Raw genomic sequence first — 25680 nt, 5'->3', positions numbered from 1 at the left:
GCTGAGACTTTCTTCTCCCGCAAAAATTTACAGCCTCAGAAACCAGAGGGCTTCCTCATGATGGGCTAAGAGTTGGAATTGACTTGCTAACAATGAGACTGAACAGGGTCAATGGCTCTTGATTTTCTAAGACAGTACTTCATTCTAAAGCCTTGCCTTGTGTCAGTAACTTCCACGTATTTATTGAATGGAACAATGTTTCTGAGTTTGGCCATTATGTATTTAAAGGCACAATAATTTTTGTCTGGTCATGCAAATTTTTATCACCACACGTGAGGAAGATGCTTGGGTTGGGAAGGTCTATACATGACTAACTTAAAAAAAAAAAAACGGATTTTTTTTGGACTCGTGATGAATTCAGGAAGGAGGGGTGCAACAACCTGTGGCTGCCAGATACCTAACTGGGATTTCCTGCAGAGCCCGCAGAGCACTATCCTATGACCCGCACTTTCCTCAGGATACAGAATGTGCAGGAGTCTTCCTCTCCCTTCGTAATCTAAAAACTGTAACCGTGGGTGGGTGAACTTAAATGATGATTAGCCTTGTGTAAGAGTGATTAATTATCCATCTCAAAGACTGAATTAAACCCAGAAACACCAGTCCTTAGCCTGGCAACAAGGCACACAGGTGTCCACAGTAAAAACAATCTGCCTTTTATTTCCTACACAAACAGGACTACGGCTACCCTGCCTAGCCTTAATTAGAAACAAAATGCAACTGTCTGCCCAGTCCAATTTTTTACTCCAAGCTTCTGTGCATCGTGTGAAGCAGCAATTCCACAACTTGTAATGAGCATGTTTATTTTACTTCACCACAGTCTTCTGCCGTGCTGGTACTCCTCCCCGTACACTGCCTGTGAAGTGAAATGACGTAGACAACTCTCCGTGACCTCCTACGATTGGGTGGGGCCACGTAAACAAGGTGTAGAAGACTCTAATTTGGGGACTGGTCTAACTTCCTTAATAAACTTTTAACAAACAATACACATGATCACGAGTACTGTGAGAACTGCTAGTGTCAGAATAAGATGGACAGAGAGTGGAGGCATGTCTGCCCTTTGCCTTGTGGTGAGCAGCCTTGGCTGGTTAAGCAGCTCAATTCTTCTCCCTAGTATAGCCTGAGGAGGTCAGATGTGGCCATACCATTTCCCTCATGATCCTTTTCTGAAAAAAAAAATCTTATAGCAAATTCTATTAGAGCAGGCTTATTCTACCTTCTATCTAAATGACAGAAAAGGGCAGACTAAAGTACTTCTGACCTGTATAGGTAAGTATTTAATTTGCTTGCTTTATGCCAGAATACTCTTAATATAAAATGGCAAATCCTATTTGAGACTGCCAAAATATTCAGAATATACCTTTATCATATAGTGCACCTATATAAATAGTGAGCAGTGAGCCTAACAACAACAACAAACCCAAACCACCCTACCATCGAATTGTTACCCCAATAAAAGGCCCCAAGGCCTCTTAACAAAACACCTCCTCACCATCAAGTCAATTCAGACTCATAGTGTCCCTCTGGATTTCCAAGGGGAGAAAGTTTCCTCTAGGCGTGGCCAGGGGGTTGGAACTGCAGACGCTGTGGTTAGCAGCTCATGTCTAACTCCCACGTGTGCCACCAAGGGCTGCTTACAGACTATGACTTGCCTATCGACATAAAAAGGATTCACTGAACTAATCAGCAGAAAAGCAGTCTTTAGAAACAGGGAAATCTTTTTTGTAATCTCCGAGTTGGGAGACTGAATAAGGTGTTCGTTCAGCCCATGAAAGATTAAAAGTTGCATGTGGATTTAGTATATAGTTGACAAATATCCCTTTACGTATTTTTGCTTAAGCAAAAGCAGCAGAAGCCTGAAACAAGTCAGATGAATAATGGGAAAATTGCCCATGTTTATTTCCGAGACAGTCAATGTTAGGAAAAGGGACTCAGGGCCCAACCAGCCCAACTGTAAATGGAAATCACCCAAGGGCAATTTTACAAGTCAATACGACAAAGTTATAAAGTAAAAAAGAGTGATTAGTTGGAAAAAAGAATAAAAGTGTTCAATAGATCAACCCGTCTCGAACATCTGACTTTCCTATCTATTATCTTGAATTTCCCGGTTACTTCCCAATTTAATCGTACCTCACTGCTGATCTTTCAGACACTTTGCAAGTGCTTCCCCAAGGTTTCTCCTCCCTGTGAACCAAAGTTCTCATGATAAAGAATATACTTAGAAGGTTTACAGGTAAAGGGCAGGGCTAAAAAAAACCAGGAAAAATAAATCCATCTTTCCATGGCACACATTTTGAAACTATTAATAAGGATAATAAATTTTAAACCAAACAGAATCTGTGAGGCAGAAAACTACAAATACAATTTAGTTACCTTTTAAATGCCATTTTTATTACTCAAAGGTTGCTTTTATCAGTACCAATGAATTCCAACACAATGAGTTATGCTGGATGCAACTTTTCAGCAAATCTTAATATTTATATTTATAATCATATAATTGCAAAAAAAATTTAGTGTAGGCTCTCACTAACTTGTAAGCAAGATACTGTTTTAGACAGTAAATAGACCACATCAGTTAAATGGACACCGGCGATTGCTAGCAAAGATTCCCAATGTACATTACTCTTATTAATGTGGAGAGACAACTGGGTGTGCACTATGTTTTCCATTCTAGTTGGTTTATAAAATAAACTGACATTTTATAAACTATCCAATAGAAGGTACATAACTTAAAACATCCTATAGAAATAACGTGTTATCAGTAATTTACAATTAAAAAAACTCAGCCACAAAAAAAATCCAAGCTAAAAACAAGATTTTTTTTACCATGAATCAGTGCTTCTATTACCCTTCTGAAAGAAGTTATATTTTAATGTGATGTAAAGGCAACATTGAGTTGTTCTTTAAATTAACCACCTAATTTATCCCTAAAATTACAAAGAATCAAAGTCTCTTACAGATCGAGTGCAGTAAAACTAAAACGTTCCTTCAGCACAAAGCAGCACTAGAAAAAGTAACAGAGATGGAAGCGGACTAGCTTTGCTGTGGCTGCTCCATCAATAACAGACGGACATCTGACGGCATCCACCCCAGAGCACAGACACAACTACAGACTAGATGCGAAGAAGGCGTCACACTCCTGGCAGATAAAATGTCTTTGTGTTTAAATTGCTCTAGTTTGAACGAAGTGGATTTCTTAAAAGTTTAAATCAGGTCACATAAGTTGGATGCTTAAATAACATCATGATGAGGTATGAAAACTCTGAATATCCCTAACATTCAGCAGGATTTCCCAGAGATGTATAATAGCCTGTCAGGGGCAACTTCCAAATAGTTTGTACTTTGGGGTTATAATGAATTCTATAAGAAGACAAGTCTAAAAAGGTTTACAGGCTGTACTCTTGAGCAGAAGTGAGCAACTTTTCCTTCAAAATCCATTTTCCACAGCACATCAACAAAAATCTTCTCTGGCGGTGTGTCCCAACATTGAGTCATGATGACATGATGACCATCTAGCACCGAGAAGTCGTAGTGAACTCAGCTGCAGCTTCCATGGCAATCAAGCTTATTTTCCATTCCAGTCCGAGCACAAGTGTGGATCACTGCACACAGTATCAGAGGCATCATTTGCAGGTAGATTGCAGTCATCGCTAAATGAGCCAGAAGGTGGGAAACTTATTATTTAATTGGGAGTGGAGGAGGGCTGACTGGGGGGGAAAGGGATGCTTATAAAGAAAAAGATCGCTCTCCTTATATAGGTTCGGAGGTCACATCGAGAAGAAGGTTACTGATTTAAGAACGAGATGCTCTGGTAAAGGGATCGTGTGTGCAGCATGCAGACATTAGAATCAAGCTGCTCTGGGCTAAGAAAAGCAACCCTTACAAGTGTGTTATTACCCACATTCAGCGAGGGGAGCACCGAGGGCGAACTCCAATTGCTGAGGACCTTGATCAGGACCACAAAGCCTGAAACAGTTGCTATAATGCAGCAACAGCCTCCTGTCACAGACTGACTTTGAGGAGACAGATGTTTTTGTTTTGTTTGCTTTACACTGAATTACAGAATGGTTTTTGTTTTCTAAGGATCCTAAATCTTCATACCAGTATTAGAACTGAACCACTTCCACGTCCTAAGCTATGTCAGACCAATGAGAAGCAACAGTAATACAAATTAAAATGTGCCCTACTTTTGTCTGCTCTAGGGGTATCTGCAAACCAGTATCACATTTAAGAATCAAAGTGTTAATTCTTCAGCATTCCTGACAACTAGAAAGCACATTCACTGAAGGCTGAAGGTGAGGGAGAAGATGGTTTGACTTTATCTGTGCAGAATGGCGCCAATATAAGGGACAAAAACCATCCAATCTCCAGAAGGATTAATGCAAAATTGGCTGAAAAAAGCCACCAGGTAATCCAAAGGTTCACTGTGGAAGAACGCATGAAAAGTACTCTGAAGAATAAACAGGTCTACACATCTCCCTTGTTGCAAGTAGTTGTGTGAAATTCAAGGTAAAGGTTTAGTCTCATCTTTTATTAGCAGTATTTTTTCCCACTTTAAAGGGAATGAGGAGTCCTCTCTTTTCCCCCACATAAAAGGGAGCCAGATCACTATAATTGTATATTCCCATGACTCATACATAAGCCTAGGGATTTCCTTAAGAGAGCGGGCCATCCTGGTTACCCTCTTATTAGTAGGATATTCCACCACAGAGCCAAAGGTTTTCCAGATGTGTTTAAGAGAGCAGGTGCGCAAGGCAAGCAAATGAGCGCAAACAGTATTATGGAAAACGTTTGAAAGTTAGCTCCATGAGGACTGTGGGCTCCACGAGAGGACTTGACTGGGCCGCCTGGGCAGACACAGGACCATGGACTCAGAGGACTGCTTCAGAGCTGGAACCCTTCCATGGGGGCCTCACACTGCTGGAAGATGTACTGCTGCTGGCTAAGGTCAACCTGAGGCGCAATGCTGCTGTCTTCGTCTTCGGTCCCGAAGTAATGCTCAATAAGATCAAAGGCCTTCTGGTAGATCTCCTGGTTTTCATGACTTTGCAAGAACTCAATTTTATCCAGACCTGGAATGAAAAACAAGGTGGGGGGGGGTGAGAAATAAGAGGATGGTTGGAAATTTCAATGAGACAGTTATCCCGTCAAATCTCCTTCCTTGATGTAAAGAAAGGTTCTCCACTTTGTTTTGAAGAACATAGAAATCACTGCTGGGATTGCAGCTGCAGGCCAGCATATTACAAACTGACCTTTTCACCCACAAGGGAACACCGTCCAGGTTCCATGTGCCTAGCTTCTGAGTTAGACAGTATTGTACTATATTCCCTAAAATGAGAATCACCTTCCATTACTTAAACTAAGAACTCAGACTACATCCCCTTTACTGGTAAGTTTAGGTACACCTGTGCTAGTCTTCTTTGCACCCCGAGACACCTATTGTACATATCCACAAGAGCAAAAAATATTAAGAATTTTTAGAAGAAAAATGAAATATTAAAAATATACACATAAAAATAGTTATCCTTGTGGAGAAAGATATCTGAGCACTGGAGTACCACCGATAAATATATTTCTCAAAAAATTTTATACTAAGATTTTTTTATTACTATTAAAGGCTTTAAAAAGGAGAACTGTGAAAATCATTTTGGAAAACAAGTCTGTATCATCTAGTGAATTCAAAGGTGGACCTCTCCTGGGACCCCAATTCCAACAGGGAATAAAGAAACCCTAGTGCAATGTTTTTCAATCCAGCTACATGTTAAAATCACTTAGCAACTTTGTTTTTTAAGTAAATGCTTTAGTAAACCAATGCCTGAAAGTGGAACTGAGACTAAGATTCAAATTAGGGGATGAAAACTGACAGAGTGATTCTTTAAGGTGACATGCTCAGTCCAGACATAAAGGAAATGGAGGCAGTCAAGTAAAGGTCAAGACAGATATTCCCAGATAAACCAAAATTGATAATGCAAGAGTGGCCACAAGGACAAGTAGTGTCAAGGCGCTGGGAAGACCTCAATAGTGTGTGTAAAACTAGCCAAACTGAGAGGTGCTGGTTTTTCTTCACACATAAGAAAACAATGTTTTGTAGGAGTATGATATTCAGATGTGGAAAAGTTAAAAAAAAATGTAAGGGAAATAAGTTATTATGCTTTTCTGTAAATAATAAAGAATTTTATGTACTTGGGGAGAGGGAAGTGCAAACCCCCCCCCCACCTCCTCGATATTTCCATATACAGTAAACACTATCTTACCATAAGCTTCTTCAATCAAAGCACAATAAGGGTTAATGCCAGTGCCATTCCTTTTGGCTTCTTGCTCTCCAAGCCTCAGGATATTTTCCAAGCCATTGAGGGCAACCTGCACAATCTTAGAGTCCATGACTGTAAGAAGATCACACAGTGGCTTGATACAACCCAGTTCTACCAGGTACCTAAATTTAAAAAAGAAAAAAATTTACTCCAGGTTTTTGTTTAGTTTTTTATTGCATTGGTCAAGAGTAATCCTCAAATACATCTCAGAAACCAGTCCTCCAGAATCATCTCCATTCCTTGTTCCCACCCCTATTTGGGGGGCTCCAAGAAACTAATCTGATACCAAGTATATGATCAATGCAAATTTCCCTGACTGCCTTTTAAAATAATATTTTGCTTGTTTGAATCACAATTCAAATGAGACTTACAAGTTACACTTGAACTTTTTTTTTGAACTCTTAGTTTTCTTAAACACCCCCAATCATTCTGTCAAATACCTCTTAAAACTGTTAAAACTGTTTTGCAATTTACGTGTGTAAAAAGTTGGTTTTATCCTCTAGTATCCTAGAGTTTGGGTTTTATGTGTTACCATTTAACAAAGTGTCTTGTGAACTGGATTCTCCTATGAACTGGTAGATAAATTCAGAGACTTGATCAGATTCAAGTCATAATTGGAAAGGCTGCTTCATGGGTGAAGATCCCCAAGAGTATTCTATTTTTCCTTGGGGAATGTACAATTCCTAACATTCCTTAGCTGACTATCGACCTCCCTCATTAATCATTTGCTTACCCCTAGATACAGCTTACACAACAGGGCAAGATAATAGCGACTGTAACGCCTTTGAAAACGTGGCACAGCTGGCAACTGCTGCATGTTTATTTGCCTTGGGGCACAGCAAGTTGCTTTGCTGCTAACCACAGTCAGCAGTTTGAATACCAGCTGCTCCACGGTGGAAAGACGAGGACGCCTGCTCTGTTCTCCAGTGGATATGAGTCACACTCCAGTGGATGGAAGCTCTGTGAACCTTCTAGGCTACAGCAGGCAGCTCAACTGCTATCCATGTCCCATGTCTGCTGGAGCACTACTAACAAAGTTCTGAAAAAAGACATTTTATGCTGCCAAGAGAAAGTTATTAGCTAGAGATCAAACTGTTGTTATTGTATGTATGTGTGTGTGTGTGCATAAAGCTTAAAATAAATTTCCTACTAATTTTTCAACAGCCCCAAAATGTCCTTCACAAAAATGTAGTTTGCCTTCTACTAGGCCCCAGGCTAGCTCACTGACCTGCAAAAGACACAGGCAGGTTTTGTGGGGAAGGAAATTTTGACTACAAGAATGCATTTTTTTCTTTTCTTTTCAAAATCATTTTACTGGGGACTCATACACCTCTTATCACAATCCATACTTACATCCATTGTGTCAAACACATGTATACATTGGTTGCCATAAATTTAAAAACATTTTCTTTCTACTTGGTATCAGCTCCTCCTATTTTTCCCTCCCTCCCCCAAAGAAATGCATTTCCTAGAAAGTGACCCAGACAATTTTCTAAAATGTCATCAATGTGCCAAGCTTAAAAGAACCAATTTGATAGGTAAATTTTTTGGAGGGGCCTGGTTACTTATGTTTATTGACATAGAACTCACATTCTATACAATTCAAAGCCTAAGTGAACATGAGGTGTTGCAGGGATCAGGTAGCAGACAACAAAAAACAAAAACCATCATTGTGTGATCACCTTCCCCACATAAACGCTGAAGACGAATGTGTGCATAAGGAAGTGTGGTGAAGAAGGCTGATGGTGCCCGGCTATTGAGAGATATAGCATCTGGGGACTTAAAGGCTTGAAAGTAAACAAGCAGCCATCTAGCCCAGAAGCAACAAAGTCCACATGGAAGCAGTACACCAACATGTGTGATCATGAAGGACCAGTGGACCAGGTTTCAAGCAACAAAGGCGGGGGAAAAATACCGTGAATGAGGGGAGTGCGTGATGGGGAACCAGTGCCCATCTGTAGACGGCTAGACATCCCTTGCAGAGGGGTAGTGGGGAGATGAGTCACTCAGGGTTCAGTGTAGCAACAATGAAACTCAAAACCTTCCTCTAGTTCTTGAACGCTTCCTCCCCCCCAATTATCATGATCCCAATTCTACCTTGCGGACCTGGTTAGACCAGAGAATGCACAGCAGTGCAGTTGAGATCTGGAAACACAGGGAATCTAGGACAGATGAACCCCTCAGGACCAGCGGTGAGAGTGGCGACACCGGGAGGGAAGGGAATGTAGAAGGGGGAGGGGGGGAGAACCGATTTCGGGGATCTACATGCAACCTCCTCTCTGAGGGATGGGCAATAGGAAAGTGGGTGAGGGGAGACAGCGGGTAGTGTAAGATAGGATAGAGTAATAATTTATAAGCTATTAAGGGTTCATGAGAGAGGGAGGAGCAGGGAGGGAGGGGTAGGGAAAAAAGGAAAATGAGCTGATCCCAGAAACCCAAGTGGAAGGCAAATTTTGAGAATGACGAGGGCAACGAATGTATAAGGGTGCTTTACTCAATTGATGTATGTATGGATTGTGGTAAGAGTTGTATGAGCCCCAATAAAATGATTTTTAAAAATTATGCAATCACCATAATCAATTTTAGAATGTTTTATTTTTTAATTTTGTACTCATTTTTAATTCATTTCCTCACCACCCCTTACTATAATCTAAGATACTCTTAATCTAGTTATCTCTATATATTTAACTGCTTTGTTTCATATAAACTGTACAAACACACACACACACACATACAACAGAAAATAAAATACAGAAAAACCTCAATCCTCCCCCCAAAAATAGAAAATAAAACTATAAAAATGGGTGTAAAGAGGAAAATGATACGATGTTAAAATTTAACCAAACTGGACGTCAGAGTCAAGATGGCGTCCAGGTAGAATACCCGCCTGGAGTTCTGTTGCTAAAGCAGATAATTAATGAAATAAGCATGGGACCCAAACCTGAGGAGAAAGCAACAGGACCAACGGTTATAGAGGGACTTAGGGGGAGAAGGCTGGAGGGAAAGTGAGCAGTGAGCAAAGAATGCCACAGACAGGGGAACAACTAGGGAATTAAAAGCAACTAAGAGGAGGACACAGAGATCCCGGGGGTGTTAGAGCAATAGCAACTTAGCTGAGAGGTATTACTAAAAGGCAGAAGGGCGAGCATAATGGTGGGGCAGGAGGAAGGGAAAGGGAAATAGGAAAGATCTAGGAAGCAACGCTATGAACACAGGTATAAACAGGTGTGTACATATGTAAACATATTAATTCATGAAAGTGGTACTGGCTTATGTACATAAATTTATATGGCAATACATTGAGGAAATGAATGGATTTGGGGGCCTTTGCTCAAGCCCTCTCTCAGTACAAGAATACTTTGTTCTAATAACCTGGCATTCTGTGATGCTAACCTTCCCTGCACAATAGCTGACAACAAAATGGGTGCACAAGCAAATGTGAAGAAAGCTGATGGCGCCTGACTATCAAAAGATACAGCATCTGGGGTCTTAAAGGCCTGATGATAAGCAAATGGCCATCTAGCAGAGAAGTAACAAGCCCACACAGAAGAAGCACACCAGCCTGCGTGATCATCAGGAATCAATGGGATCAGGTAACAGGCATCATAAGACCCCCAAAAAAACTAACTGAAAAATAAATTGTTGAGAACGAGGGAGGTCAGAGAACTAAAACCCATCTGTATACAATGGAACATCCCCTCACATAAGAGTCACCGGGAAGTATTGAGTCAACCTGGGCACAATATAGCACCAATGAAACACACAATATTCCTGTTTCCTTGAGGCTCCCTCACCCCCCACTATCTTGACCCCAGTCCTGCCTTTTCAGTTCTAGCTAGACCAGAACATGTACACTGGTCCAGTTAAGAGTTCACAACACACAGAATTCAGGTCAAATAAACCCATCAGAAACAAATGGGAGTAGCAATACCATGAGAGTAGGAGGAAGGTGAGGAGTGGAGAGGTACAGAAAGTGCAGAGTGAGATAGAGGTCGGCATTAAGATAAATTATAATCATGATGACAAGCCACATGAAGCTATGTTGGTGGAGCCTGAGTGCTGGAGCTGGAGGAGCCAAGTGGAGACCCACACCAGCGCCGAGATGCTTTCATTGCCACTGGATCCAAGGTTTACACCCAGTGGCCTGTGATCTTCCTGCATTCGGTGTCACTGCATGTGCTATGGGAGTCTAAAGAGGAACTTATGGACCAGTATTGGACATATGGACTAATATCAAGCTTATGGACTTGATCTGGATGGGGCTGGGAAGTTTTCTCAATATACAACTGCTCTGATATAAAGTTCTTTCCTATACATATGTGAGTCTTCTTGGAATCGTTTCTCTAGTCTATCCGGACTAACACAAAAGTCTCATCTTTCTCACAAGATTCACCTGGTGATTTTGAACTGCTGATCTTGCAGTTAGCAGTCCAACACATAACCAGTTTTCAGTTGTCTCATATCATGTGAAAGTTAAACAATGAATTAGGAATACCGAAGAATAATTGCACTTTAATTATGGTGCTGGCAAGGAGTACTGAAAAGTATCATGGACTGCCAAAATAGAAAATAGATCTATGTTAAATAAGTAAAGCCATTGTATGATACTCACCTTCCCAACAGGATCGCTGAAGACAAAATGGGTGCATACACAAAACGTGGTGAAGAAAGCTGATGGTGCCCAGCTATTAAAAGATACAGCATCTGGGGTTTTACGTGCTTGAAGTTAAACAAGCAGCTATCTGTTAGAGAAGCACCAAAGCCCACATGGAAGAAGCCTACCAGCCTGTATGATCATGAGGTGTCGAAGGGAATAGAGATCAGAAATTTAAAAACAAGCAATCAAATTGACATGAAGGAGCGTAGACAAAAATGGAGACCCAAAACCCAACTATAATTGGACAGTCTGAAGGGCCACATGGAAGGGAAAATATATCCAAGGTGCAGTATAGCACAAATGATGAACAGAATTATCCACTAGTTCTTTAAATATCTCCACCCAGCCCTTACTATTTTGGTCTTAGTTTCACCTCATTAATCTTGTGAGATCTACATATGTTCATAGGTATAATTAAGGTAATTCACTGCATGAAATCCAAGAAGACAAACCCTTCAGAAATCATAATGGGAGTGATTCCCTAAAGATATGGGAAGGTGGGTGAGAGGGGGGAGAAGGAGCAATGTCATTGATGACTAAATAACCCCACTCAAATGACAGAACAAATGACAGAAGTGTAGACGAACCGATGCATTGGATGGTGTAAGACACAGAAATGCATAGTATATAATAATAAGGGTTCCTAGGGGGAAATGGTGGGGGAGGGAGGAGAGGAAAAGGAGCTGATATCAAAGAGTTCAAGAAGAAATAAAATGTTTTGGAAATCATGGTGGCAGCAATTATACGATTATGCTTGATCTGATTTAATTACAGATTTTTAAAATATCTGTAAGCGCTCCCAATAAAATGATTTTTTTTTTTTAGGTATAGCCAGAATGCTCCTTAAAAAAAAATTGAACGGCGCTGTGTCTGCATGAATTCACTTTCTGATGCATTCTGTCTGATGGCAAGACAATTACCACCCCTGGTCAATGGTCAGAGGGAACCCATATGGACACTGCAAATGAATTTTAGGCTTTCACTGTTATCCATAACCTTCTACAAACTGGATGCTCAGAATAATACAATCCCTCCTCTGATAAGGCATTTTATTATGTACAAACCTTGGATCATACAGGCTGGTATGCTTCTTACATATGGGCTTGGTCAACACCTCACTTAAATGACTTTGTTTTAAGGCAAGCTTTTAAGACCCAGAGGCTAATCTTTTGGGTAGCAGGGCATCATCTGCTTTCTTCACCACCTTTTGCTATAGTACTCATATATTCAGTAATTCCATCTTCAGGGTTAAATCTGATAGGTAATTTGATACCTAAGCATCACTTTAAGAAAGTTATGAAGCTGTTTATGTAGAAAAGATAGGTGAGATAAACAATGCAGAGGAGAAAACAATGGAATGGCATGGGACAGAGGGAGGCAGTGAGAAGGAAGTGGGTGTTAACAAACCGAGGGACAAGGGAACAAGTGAACTAAAATGGATGGCGAGGAGGGTGTAGGAGGTCTGACAGGGCTGAGTCAAGGGCAATGTAGCCAAAAGGAATTACTGAAATCCAAATGAAGGCTGAACAAGATAGTGGGAGAAGAGGAAAGTAAAAGGAAATAGAGGAAAGAACTAGGAGACAACGGGCATTTACAAAGCTCTAAATACAGGTACGTACATATGTAAATATGTTCATGTATGATCATGGGGAAATAGATCTATGTGCCTATATTTATAAGTTTAGATTAGTATGAAGGTAGCAGATGGACATTGGGCCACTACTCAAGGACTCCTTCAATGCAAGAACACTTTGCTCTATTACACTGGTATTTCATGATGCTCATCTTCCTAATACAATCACTGAAGACAAAGCGGATCATAAGCAAATGTGCTGAAGAAAGCTTATGGTGCTCAACTTTCAAAAGATAAGAGCATCAGGGGTCTGAAAGGCTTGTAGATAAACAAGCGGCCATCTAACTGAGAAGCAACAAAGTCCACATGGAAGAACCATACCAGCCTGTGTAATCATGACATGTCAATAAGATGAGGTATCAGGCATCAAAGACCCAGAACAAAAAACTGTATCATTGTGAATGAGGGAGTGTGTGGAGTGGAGACCCAAAGCCCATCTGTAAGCAATTGGACATCCCCTTACAGAAGGGTCACGGGGAAGAGAAGAGACAGTCAGGGTGCAGTATAGTATGTTTATACAACTTTCTTCTAGTTCTTGAATGCTTCCTCCCCACCACTATCGTGATCCCAATTCTACCTTACAGATCTGTCAGAGCAAGCACACAAGTACAGGTAAGAGCTGGAAACACAGAGAATCCAGGACAGATAAACCCCTCAAGACCAATATTGAGAGTAGCCATACCAGGAGGGTAAGGGGAAGGTGGAAGGAGAAAGAGGAAACTGGTCACAATGATCTATCTATAATCCCCTCCTGGAGGAATGGACAACAGAGAAATGGGTGAAGGGAGACATCGATCAGTGTTAAGACATGATATAATAATAATAATTTATAAATTATAAAGGATTCATAGGAGGAAGGGTGAGGGAGGGTGGGGTAAAAAATAGGAAGATGATACCAAGGGCTCAAGTAGGAAGAAAATGTTTTGAAAATGGTAGCGGGGCAGAAAGAAAGTCAAGGGAGATGGAGGAAAGAGCTAGGAGGCAAAGGGCATTTATAGAGGTCTAGACAAAGACATGTACATGCAAATATATATATGTGTGTGTGTGTGTATATATGGATGGGGAAATGGATCTATGTGTCTATATTTATAGGTTTAGTATTAAGGTGACGGAAGGACCTTGGGCCTCTACTCAAGCACTCCCTCAATGCATGAATACTTTCTTTTATTAAATTTGCACTCTACGATGCTCACCCTCCCGACACAACGGTTGAAACCAAGACGGGTGAGCAAGTAAATGTGGTGAAGAAAGCGGATGGTGCCCAGCTATCAAAAGAGATAGTGTCTGGGGTCTTAAAGGCTTGAAGGTGAACAAGCGGCCATCTAGCTCAGAAGCAACAAAGCCCACATGGAAGAAGCACACCAGCCTGTGCAATCATGAGGTGCCAAAGGGACCAGGTATAAGGCATCATCCAATCTATACACACACACACACACACACACACACACACACACACACACACACACACATACATACATACACCATAGTGAATGAATGGGGAAGTGCAGAGTAGAGACCAAAAGCCCATTTGTCGGCCACTGGAGATCCCCTCACAGAGGGGTTTAGGAGAGGAGATGGGTCAGTCAGGGTGCGATGTAGTACCGATGAAGAATACAGCTTTCCCCCAGATCCTGGATGATTCCTCCCTCCAACTACCATGATCCAAATTCTACCTTGCAGGGCTGGATAGGGCAGAGGTTGTACACTGGTGTATATAGGAGCTGGAGGCACAGGGAATCCAGGGTGGATGATACCTTCAGGACCAGGGGTGTGAGGGGCGACACTGGGAGAGTAGAGGGTGAGTGGGTTGGAAAGGGGGAACCCATTACAAGGATCCACATGTGACCTCCTCCCTGGGAGACGGACAGCAGAAAAGGGGAGGAAGGGAGACTCCGGATAGGGCAAGATATGACAAAATAACAATCTATAAATTATCAAGGGCTCGTGAGGGAGGGGGGAGCGGGGAGGGAGGGAATAAAAACGAGAACCTGATGCAAAGGGCTTAAAAAAGTGAAGAGCAAAGGCTTTGAAAATGATTAGGGCAAATAATGTATGGATGTGCTTTACACAATTGATGTATGTATATGTATGGATTGTGATAAGAGTTGTACGAGCCCCTAATAAAAATGTAAAAAATAAATAAGAGTTGTATGAGCCCCTAATAAAACAATTTAAAAAGTAAAAAGAAAGAAAAAAAGAAAATGATGGCAACAAATTACAAATGCGCTTGGCACAATGAATGGATATATAGGTTGTGATAAGAGGTGTACGAGTGCCCAATAAAATGATTTAAAAAGGAAGAAGCTATGAAGCAGCTGCTAGGTTTGTAAAGAGCTATGCTGAGTTTTAAAGAGACAGCAGCTATTCTACTCTAGCAGAGTAAAACACTTCTCTTGATTTTAAATGTTCCTACTTTTTAAAGAAAAACTCCAAAACAAAAATATGTACAGTTTGACTTGAATTAAGAAAGTATAATTTGTATAAAATGTAGGGGCAATTGATAATCATACATCAGAGTTTGAAAACAATGCTAAAAATAAACTATTATTCCTTCAGATCACTGCCATCTGGAGATGACATAATTAGAATCATAAACTCACACTCACTGCCACCGAGTAGAACCCCACTTCTAGCAGCCGGACAGGGCTGGGGTTTCTCAGACTGTAACTTTTGATGGAGTAGCCAGCCTCAGCTCCCTCCCAAAGAGCAGCTAGTGGTTCACACTGCTGACCTAGTGGTGAGTAGCCCAACGAGTAACCCCTCTGTGCCACCATGGCACCACGCTTAGCATCATAAAACTCAGAAACAAAATCTTGAGAAACTGAAACAAAACCAAACAAACCTACTTGCATATGCGTTTCTAAAGCCCCCTTGTAGAATCACTGAAATTTTCTCAAATAGCTGTTGAATGTGTTAATCTTGATGCTAATCTTAGACTGTTGAATATATATTTATCCTCTGTATCTCAATCAATTAGCTATAATCTGTTATGCCTTCTTGACCTTAAATGAACTTCCAAACAGCAATCAAAACGGTCACTTTCAGAGTGTCTACATCATGTCAGCCACTTAATCTATACTATCTTTATCTCCCCCCCCCCCCACCTAATCCACAAAACAACACTGAGAAATAGCTATGTTCCTCAGTGTTATCTAAGACTTTAAGGGGTTTTAATGATTCTTTTAGCACAGATTAAAAAATATCCCCACCTGGATTTATTTCCCCTAAGGCATGTTAAGAGTCTAGGTTACATTTTTTTCTTCCTTATTAGTCTATTTTTCTATCAGAAAAAAAGAATGTCCAGCCTGTACTCTTAATTAAAAGGTACATCAAAGTTAAATAAGTACTGCTATGTTAAATCCTTATCAAATAAAAAATATCAAAATGTGTCGCTAGTGTATCTCAAAGTATCCTCCATCTTGGTCTATGTACTTCTGAGGGCAGTTGTCCCACTTTGTCACCCTGCCTTGAAAAGTCTGTGATCTTCGATTTGTCCATCCCCAAATGGCAGTTTTGGCACTCATAAAGGACTCAAATTGTGTTCCTTTTAAATGTTCTTTGCTATTTTTCACCAATGTAGTTTTCTATTTTCTTAAAGCTTCTTCACAATATACCACTTGAATCATCCTGTGTTGAGAAAAAGCTACCAAGATTAACCCTTTGGAATACCATGAAACAGTCTCCTTAATGTTCCACCCTGGCCTCTCTCCCTTGAATTTAACTGGCCCAAGTATATCCCCTGCAAATCCCTTTTTCCCATCGGGCCTTCCTCTCTGGATCATATATAGGGAAATCCAAGACTTGTCCTATGTTACGATCTGTTCCACAAAATCATGATTAGCTTTGATCTTGTTTAAAGGAATGGATTAAAAATACCAATGCTTTTGGCACCCATCCAGCCAAATCTTGCTGAGGCCATTGTATTCACTTAAAATTGAAATGAGAATAAACCATGAGATTACAACTTCAGTCACAGTATCATGTAAATGACAAAGTTTTCTTGCACCTCGTCTTCAAACTTCAGCCAGTTTCTTCATTTGTCAAGCCTAATGGTTCTCTCTCTCTTGGTTAATCTTGGAGGTCTTCCCAACCATATATATATATATCAACATTCCCATAAATTGCAAAGCTTCCATGATTTGGGGAGATGTCCATGTGAGTTTTGTTGAAATTTTGGTATTAGCCCTGACCTAAAAAATGTATGTATCTTTTCCCCCTATAGAGCAAAAATATATCCTTTTTGGGTTTTTTTAAGGCACCAAGGTTAAGAGAAGTAAGTACATTATTGACACAACTTGTCTGTAGGCATGAAAGGTTTGTTTGAACTTTTTTTGTTTGGAATAAATCCTTGCAAGTATGACATGGAAGGACCTCTAGTAGCAATACTTTTTAATTTACCCTTATATATGATGTCTCTTTAGGGAACTCATTTCTGTTTACATTTATATCTTCTGTAGCCTTTATGATTTTAGCTGTAGCAAGAGGGCCATGTAAGTCTCAAGTCAATATATATCCCTCCCTTTACTGAATGACACTTGCTTATTTGGGTTTAGAACAGTATTCTAAAACATACCTCTGTTTTTAAGTCTGAGCCAATTCTATTACTAAACCCACTAAACTAGAAATAATAATAAGCACTAACTATTACAGCTGAGCTCTAAAGATTCTATAAGCAATCTTATAGACTACCAGGATGTGTCTGACCAAGAAGCTCCATCCAGAGCAGGCTGGAGCCACCCTGTATATATTTCTATCACTGCAATCTTCAACTATGCCTTACTTCTCATGCCCCAGGATCATTTTCAGAAGAAGCAAAGAGAGAGGTGTAAGGAATTAAATACACTCGTGAGGCAAGTTCAGGAGAAAGACTGGGCTTTGTAATCTCATAGAGAGCCCTCGTCTCAGAAATCCACAGGGGCAGTTCTTCCTCGAGCAGATTGCTAAAATGTAGCCGTTCGGGCACTCCCTGGGAATAACACTTACTTGATCTGTTCCGCAGATCCTCCGGAAGTTGCATTTGTTATGGCCCAGGCAGCTTCTTTCCTCGTCCGAAACTCAGCAGTTTGTAGTATACTAATAAGGGCTGGGAAAATGTTGGCATCTATCACAGTCTGAAATCAAGAAAAAATTAAAAACAAGATTTGTTCAAAAGAGCTCATGTAACTATAACTCCCAGGATAACTTTACTACTGACACCACCTCCTTATTATAAAATGATCACCATTCCTAACTCAGGCTTAACGCTGTTATCACTCTACAGGCTGTGAACTCATGACTTAACATCCATTAGACTTAGGATTAAGAAAGATGCAGACTATGAAGCAAGACAACAGTGTTGGAAAGTAAGAATCTTCAAAGTGTGAAAGTATTTTTTAAAACTTGTTTTTAAAAAAACAGAAAAATCCTAAGACTGAAAGATGTATCAATAAAAATACAGAATAAAAAGAGAGAAAAACACAGACACAAGGGTTCTAAGATTACCTGAATCTGTGCCCTATTTCCAGCTGTGATATTAGAAATTGTCCAACATGCTTCTTTTTTGATAGATTCCTTTGGGCTACTCAGCAAATGCAATAAACTTTGTAGAGCTGAGCAATTCAAAATCACCTAAAAAATAAGTTTAAATTAAAGTTATTATGTTGATTCAAATATAACTAAACCTTTAACTCAGAAGACACAATTTAGGGAAAACGTAGACAAAGAAATATTACCTCTACTTAGTTTCAGAAACATTAACTTTACATATGGGGAAAAAAAGATTTATTGCTACGAAGAATAAAAGAGTATTAAATTGATTTTACTATAATGCTAAAAATGCACTTAATAAAGTATAATAAAAATGTTAATATTAGTAATTAGAACAGAGTTACCCATATTCCTATCCCTGCAGCATTAAAATGTCTTTTGGATGGAGATATACATATATATGTATGTATGTATATATATACTTATATATATATCTCAAGTGGCCAGAAACCAAAAGTGATCTGAGATTTCCCAATCAAGAGATTAACTCTGTACTGATCATCAATGAGCTTCTTCCCCCTGCCACAGAGTGAAGAGGACGACTTACTGAAACTCTGTAGGGCAGGTAGAACTGCCCCTCTAAGTTTCTAAGACTGTTAACCCTTTATGGGCATAGAAAGTCCCATCTTTTCCCCTTGTGAAGCGGCTATTGGTTTCTACCTGTGAACCCTGTGGGTTGTAGCCCAGTGTGTGCCCACTAAGGCACTAGGGCTCTGACACACAGTTAATAAAGACCAAGATGAAAAGGAGATGACCCCAGCTGACAGAGGGAAGAGACAAACAAAGACGACACACTCTCCAGACAGTGACACCAGTTACGGGGATTAAAACAGTCTATTTGGTGAGCTCAAGTGTCAATCACTATACAAAAGAGTTATCCAGCTTGGAAACAAAAGTATTTATAAATATCTTGTATTATTACAGTTAATCCTTTGCTCTTCCAATGACTAGAGGTTTTATTTAACAGACAGTATAAGGGATAAACTAGTTGAAAACTGAAGACGTATTAGTATATAACTCACTCAAAAAAACTTATTCCAACACAGTGACCCTATATGACAAAATGGAACTGCCCTATGGGTTTTCCAAGAGTCTAAGTAAATAAGTTATCAAATGGTTAAGGCATAAAAACAATGAAAGAAATTATAGTGAGAAAATTAAAATGTAACCAAGTTACGTTTTTGCATGTCAAAAAAACTAAGAAAATTAAAATGCACACCGTAATGCCAGCATAAAATGGAGCTTTAATATATCATTCATAAGACACTAGTATTTTAATAGAAGATTATCTCATGAATCAACATTTATCCTACAGCAAAAATGAGAAGGGCATGGAAGCTAAATAAACGGAAATGAAAACAACTAGAATGAGAACGAGAATGTGCACCCACGGTCGAAATTTCAACCTAACGCGCTGTGTGTGCTTTTACCAAAAGTCACACATTAAATTGCAAAACAAGGGCTGGAAAACAAAAACCTGCCTGCTCCAAACAAAGTAGTGGAAAACACAGGTAACCCCAAATCACTACAACTAACAGGTCAACACAGAGGCCAAAGGCACTGGGAGGAGTTATACAAAGGGGCATCAAAAGTATGCACACAATGGGAACTGCAAAGATAATGGAATTGTCCATGAACCTTTGGAAGTCCCTTCCTATAAACCACCACTTACAACACACAATGAGACAAAGAGGGCTTATCAATTCCCGCTAATAATATAACTAAATATCCTACCGTTTCCCAAAAAATGATTATTATTTTAATAATAATTATATTGGTTTTTGCTCCTCAAGAAGTGCTAGGCCTTATTTTCAGGGGATGTCTTACTTTTCCAAGAAGAATACGGTACACATTTATTGTTTTATTAAAAGAGACCTCGTACTTCCTGTCCGCTCCGGCTGCACTACAGCCAACAGTGAGCTGCGTGGCGGCGCCCGCCACTACGGTCCACCGTCCAGAGTTATGGTAGCTTCAGGGGGCCTTATTTTCAGGGAGGTCTTATTTTTAGGGGATGCCTTCCTTATATTTCCATGAGAAGCAAAAGTCTTAAGTAGGTCTTCTTTTTGAGGGACGTCTTACTTTAGGGGAAACAGGGTAACAGCTGTATGACCATGGAGGACCCAGCTACTGTTTTTGAAGGAAGAAAAATAACACTGATGCATACCTGTGTCTGAATATCATCCCCTGTGACAATGTTTCCCACAGCCCGCAGAGCAGGGGAGACCACTTTGTAATCATTATGCCTGCAACCACAAAAAGGAAGGTTACATTTGGACAGTTTTACTCTTAGTCTCTTTTCCTTAAAGCTGAAAAGCAAAAGAAAATCACTGTGTGTAAGAACTTTTGAGCAACAAGGTACCCTATGGTGGGGGTTACTAAGGGACTCCAATCACTCTGCTGTAAAGTTTGGCAAAATCAAGAAGAGCTATTTTTCCCCTTACTCGATATTTCTGGATTTAAAACTACAATTCTTGCCTAGTAGCCTTTTCTACAGTTTTCCCCAATCTTTAACAGAGGTCTCCATTTCCTTTTTCCTTGGTCCTCTATGGTTCCTAAGACAATGGAGAGAAATTATTAACTCTTATACATTGCATAAATTGTCAGAGAAGTAAAAATCAATCTATCAACAGGTGAACTAACTTGAAAATGAAGATTAGGTTCCAGGAATTAAATCGTGAACTCCTCCGCCTACAACTCCTTTCCCTAACTGGTCAAAAAGCTCCACAAATCTCTTTACATACTTGAAGATCAATACAAATAGCTTTGCTTTCAGGTTCATTAAGTCAGTATCGTTTAATGCCTCCCATTCTCTGCTTTATAAGAAGGATGACTTGGTCAAAACAGTGTCAGTTACTTCACATTTATGCTAAGATCTGATGATGGTCAAGTATACAATAATCTATTAGTTAAAAAGTAGACTATTTCCAAGAGTGGGAATATTGGAATTCTAGCTCCAACAGCATCATATTGCTTTCATTCACAAGGACTCAATCTGCTGACCTGTACTCTGTGTGACCAGCTATCACCCCAGTGTTGTGTATTCTGTATGCTGATCTAATCCATTCCACATGTCCTGTTTGGGCAGCAAGGTCTCCTTGCATCTACTGTGGAGTTACTGCAATTAAATTTCATGTGGCTTGCAATTACATCAGTTTCCAGGCTATCTTCATATTAAATCTAGTTTTTTCTCTTATTACCAACAAACCTGATTAACACAGTAAACTGTTTACTCGATAGTTAAAAGCATCACAAAGAACTCTATCAAAAGCAAAGCAAGACTCAATGTCTGACATCAATCTAAATTCAACAAGCTAAGGATATACCTACTTTCTTTTTGGGAGGGGGGGGTAATATTTGTTATTAATAGATCAGGGTTTGATCATCCAGTAAGAGAAAGCACTGCATAAAGTTTTCCTGAAGAAACTGTTAAGACTGCTGAAGAAATGTTGACCAAAAAAAAGCAAGTTCTTAATAAGTCTCATTAAAAAAAAGGACATCAAACCAAAGAATAAAAAATAACAGTCGAAAAGACAACTAGAAAACGAATCTAATGCTAAAAGCGCAGACTGCCTTTATGAAAGGAAAGATCTCTTACATCAGCAGTTCCACAAGTCTCCTGCACACTCCAGCATCAATGACTGCTTGAATTTTATCATTGGGTCCATCTGACAGATAGGAGAGGGCCCAGCAGGCGTCAGCCAATACGTCCGTGTCACTTACAAACAGCAACCAGGAAAGCACATTCAGGCATGGCGAAACCTGTGAAAGGAAATATGTACATTAACTCAACAGACTAAAAGCCAGAAGTAGGGCGAGTTCTCATAAAGAAGGTAGACAGGCATATGCCTGTTATTTTATAGGGGAGTTGGGGTCCCACAAGTGACTACTGAGTGGCATGTTCATCAAAATGTTGTCAGTGACCTTTTGGTTGACTCTGACAAAGTGGTCACAGCATGAAAACAAAATTTCAGGAAGCAAAATTTCATAAACATTCCTAACATACTCTTCTTATAGACCACTAAGAGAAAGGAACTTCCACAACTGCAAAAGCATTTAGAATCTTTAAAATTACAAAACAATAGTTTTTAAGATTAACTCAAGACTGTACAGTGAAAACAGATCTCAAATTAAAACAAACACAGCAAAATGTCCAGTTTCTCTAAAATAGATAATGTTCTCACATTGACCGTACATACTCATGTATAAGCAGAGTGTTTTTCCCAGCATATTTTTAATGCAGTTTTTGTAGTAAACTTAGTGCCTCGGCTGATATTCGGGTTGGCTTACACAACAGTATCTACGGTAATTTTACTGAGTTATTCCTTCTGCTCACATTAACATTGGCTGTACATTCTTTAGTTGCACCTTTCCTGTAAATTTCCCACAAGTATAATCTTTACCTTTGGAAAGTCTGGAGGTGGACTTTTCCCTCTACAAAGGTTAGACAAAGCCCAGACTGCATTCCGGGTCATGGTCAGGCGGTTTTGCTTTGAAAATAACCTGTATGAGTAAGGTACAAATATTAACTCCATAATGAACATTAAATCTCTGGTGGCCTAAGAAAAATACTAAGCCATTTAATTCTACTGAACAATGGTCAAACCACACTCAGATACTCTTCTCCCCAAACAATGAAATGGCATTACTTTGTAACTCCACTAATTCTGGTATCTGAATGTGACAGGGTACTTAAAGAACTTATCTGAGCAAATTAACAAGAACATACCTAGAATGGAAAGTAACACTAAGAAATCCAAAAAGATTTCCAATGATGCACTGCTGAGGAGCTTCCTATTTTTATTACTCCAGAAAACGCTGAGCAGATGCAGAAAAAGAGGAACTTACTGTAACAGAGGTGGAAGGATATTGCAGTCTAAAACATAGTCCCTGCACATGGTACTATCTCCAGCAATGTTGCCAAGAGCCCAGACTGCCTGCAAGAAAATTAATGATTTTCATAATTTACATCATTAGAAAAACCTCAGTAAAAAAAAAAAACAACCAGCTTGCCACAATAACTCTTCATAAAATTGGATAGCAGTTAATCAACATATTACACCTGGACATTAACTAAGTACCACTTTCAGTTTGTTCATAGTAAAGAGCGCTGTATGCACTGTGGGATAAGCATTGGGATGCCAGTCACAGGATTAGTAGTTCAAAATCAGCCACTCCTACACCGGAGAAAGATCAAAGTGCCTGTTCCTATACAGATTTCCGGTTCCACAAACCCTATGAAAGATCACTATGAGCCAGAATTGACTCGATGGCGTTTGGGTTTGATTTTCAGTTTCAACATCAGAGTCAAACAACACTCCTGTGGGATTGAGGGAAGGACACCTACTAATATCCTAACATGTACAACAACAATTTGAGGTTGAATCATGAAATGTTATATCTGTAAAAGATCCCACAAAAATGGTTTTGAAAAAGAAAATCGAACACTCATGCTAGCAAGATTATTAAAGGGAAGAGCCAGGACTTATACACAGTGCCTTTATCTTTCATTCATAAGTAGCATCCTATATAAACCCTTGGTACACAGCAGAAATTCCAATGGCTTAACCAGTCATTTAAATTTCCTTACATGAGAAAATGGTCAACAAAGAATTAAAGGAATCCAAATGCAGATTATTTTCTAAACTTTTGAGAGTAAAAGATTTATGAAATTTATCTTGATTTGTGGTGACGGTTTCTTGATGCATACATATACTAACTCTCAAATTGAAAATAGATAATAGTATACTTGTCAGATGTCAATAAAGCTGTAAAAATGTCATACTAAACACTGATTGTATTTGTAAATTTGATAAAAGTTGGCATTAAAAAGCCATGCATGTTTTCTACGTCATTTTCTGTACCAACCTTACTAAGATACGTTACTTTCATCAATATTAGATAGTTCTACAAGGAGGCCTGATGGCATCAGCAATTAAAACTACCAGCTGAGCTGCTCTGCAGGACAAAGATGAGGCTTCCTACACACAGACGTGGTGACAGCCTCGAAAATGCATGTGAGCAGTTCTACCCTGTACTACAGGGTCATTGTAAGTCACAATTGACTCCATGATGGTAGGAGGGATTCCGACAAGGACGGCTTACATGATATAAGAAGGGATGCAGATTAAAGAACTTCAGAAATGGAAGTGAGGAAAGTGGTTACATGTTTCTAGAAGAAGTTCTACTTAAAGTCTCTTTGGAATTTACTACTAGTTTTAATTTCTAGAACATTCCTTGCCATATACCTATCACTGTCATGGTCAAGTAGTGAAACTCGGGTCCTGAATATAAAGACAAAAGGGAAGGATGTTATTCTTTCATCTGCTTTTCTGTATTTATTTCTTTTTGTACCTGTTCCTGGACATCTTCAAATTCTGAGCTGAGCAACTCGATAAAGATGGGCACAGCTCCTGCTTGAATCACAATCCGAGTCTGAAGAGAATTCCCTGAAGCAATATTTGTCAGCACCCAAGCAGATTCAAACTATAAAAATAAAAATAATTTTTCATTATTCATTAGGCTTTGTTAGCTTATTTAGTTATAGCAACAAACTGTTCTGTATATGAAAAAAAATTATTAACATATTAACATTATTGCTTGAATCCAATACCTTAATTTTTAAAGAAGTCCCAGGAGTAACACCTCAGCCTAGAACTGACGTACAACCATAAAAATGGAGTACTTCAAGTGATAGGAAATGCTCTTCCAATATATAATATGTAAAAGGAAAACAAGTATATATTAATGATTGGTATCACTATATTTTCTTAAAAGGATTATACACATTACAAATATTTGTTTCTACAGAAAGTCTGAATGACTAGGTAACAGGGTGAGAAAGATGCTTTTCTCTTCAAAGCCTTATGTGTCTTGTGGACTTGTACCACCCCTACTACCTAATACAAAAAAATAAAATTGAATAATTTGTATAAGATGAGCAAAGTGAAATGGGAAGAGTTAAAAAATAAAGACATAGTAAAAAGGCAAAAGATACTTCAAATAATATACAAAAGGACGTTAACAGGCATATAATTGATTTTAAAATGATAATTTCAGTGCATAAGAGCTTCTAATCCATAAGACATTCCAAACCAAGGTACAGCAATTTTTAAGATTTTTAAGGGCATATTTAAGGGTCGGAAGAGAGGGTACCCTGAGTAAAGGTACACTCTAGTATCAGAGCATCGGTACACATTAAGATTTTTAAAGGAATTAAGGATAACAACAACCCCAAACCCCAGAATATGCTAATTCTACACATCTCTTCAGTAACCTCTTTTGTCTACGATTAAAAATACTTAGTTAGGGGGAAGACACACTAGAACTGATTGTTATCATATATGAAACTTTTTACAAGTGATTTAACCACAAAAGTGTATGATATGTGAATACTATATAAAAATACTACTTTATAAAAGAAAAGAAACAAAATATGACCAATGGTTACCATGGGTGAGGGAGAACGAGTTGTTGCTTAGGGATTACCGAATTTACGTGCACTGTGCTGGAATAATTTGGAAATGGTATCAAGAATGGCTTTATAAATCAAAGAGGAT

At 39.3% G+C, this 25680-nt stretch overlaps 1 protein-coding gene across 1 annotated transcript in view; it reads right to left on the bottom strand.

Moving 5' to 3' along the window:
• Positions 1-4507: 4507 nt before the first annotated feature.
• KPNA1 (karyopherin subunit alpha 1) overlaps positions 4508-25680 on the bottom strand; it is a 73368-nt gene continuing 52195 nt past the window's right edge. Inside the window, exons 6-14 of the mRNA XM_075556333.1 lie at positions 24476-24607; positions 22970-23058; positions 22525-22624; positions 21720-21883; positions 20289-20367; positions 18080-18205; positions 17582-17709; positions 6252-6430; positions 4508-5069 (exon numbers count right to left, since the gene is read on the bottom strand). Coding sequence (XP_075412448.1) covers positions 4882-5069; positions 6252-6430; positions 17582-17709; positions 18080-18205; positions 20289-20367; positions 21720-21883; positions 22525-22624; positions 22970-23058; positions 24476-24607 — 1185 coding nt within the window. The 3' untranslated portion in view covers positions 4508-4881. The remainder of the gene's footprint in view (positions 5070-6251; positions 6431-17581; positions 17710-18079; positions 18206-20288; positions 20368-21719; positions 21884-22524; positions 22625-22969; positions 23059-24475; positions 24608-25680) is intronic.

Source organism: Tenrec ecaudatus, chromosome 8, assembly GCF_050624435.1.
Source record: "Tenrec ecaudatus isolate mTenEca1 chromosome 8, mTenEca1.hap1, whole genome shotgun sequence".
NCBI lineage: Eukaryota > Metazoa > Chordata > Mammalia > Afrosoricida > Tenrecidae > Tenrec > Tenrec ecaudatus.
This window is presented reverse-complemented; position numbering and strand designations above follow the sequence as displayed.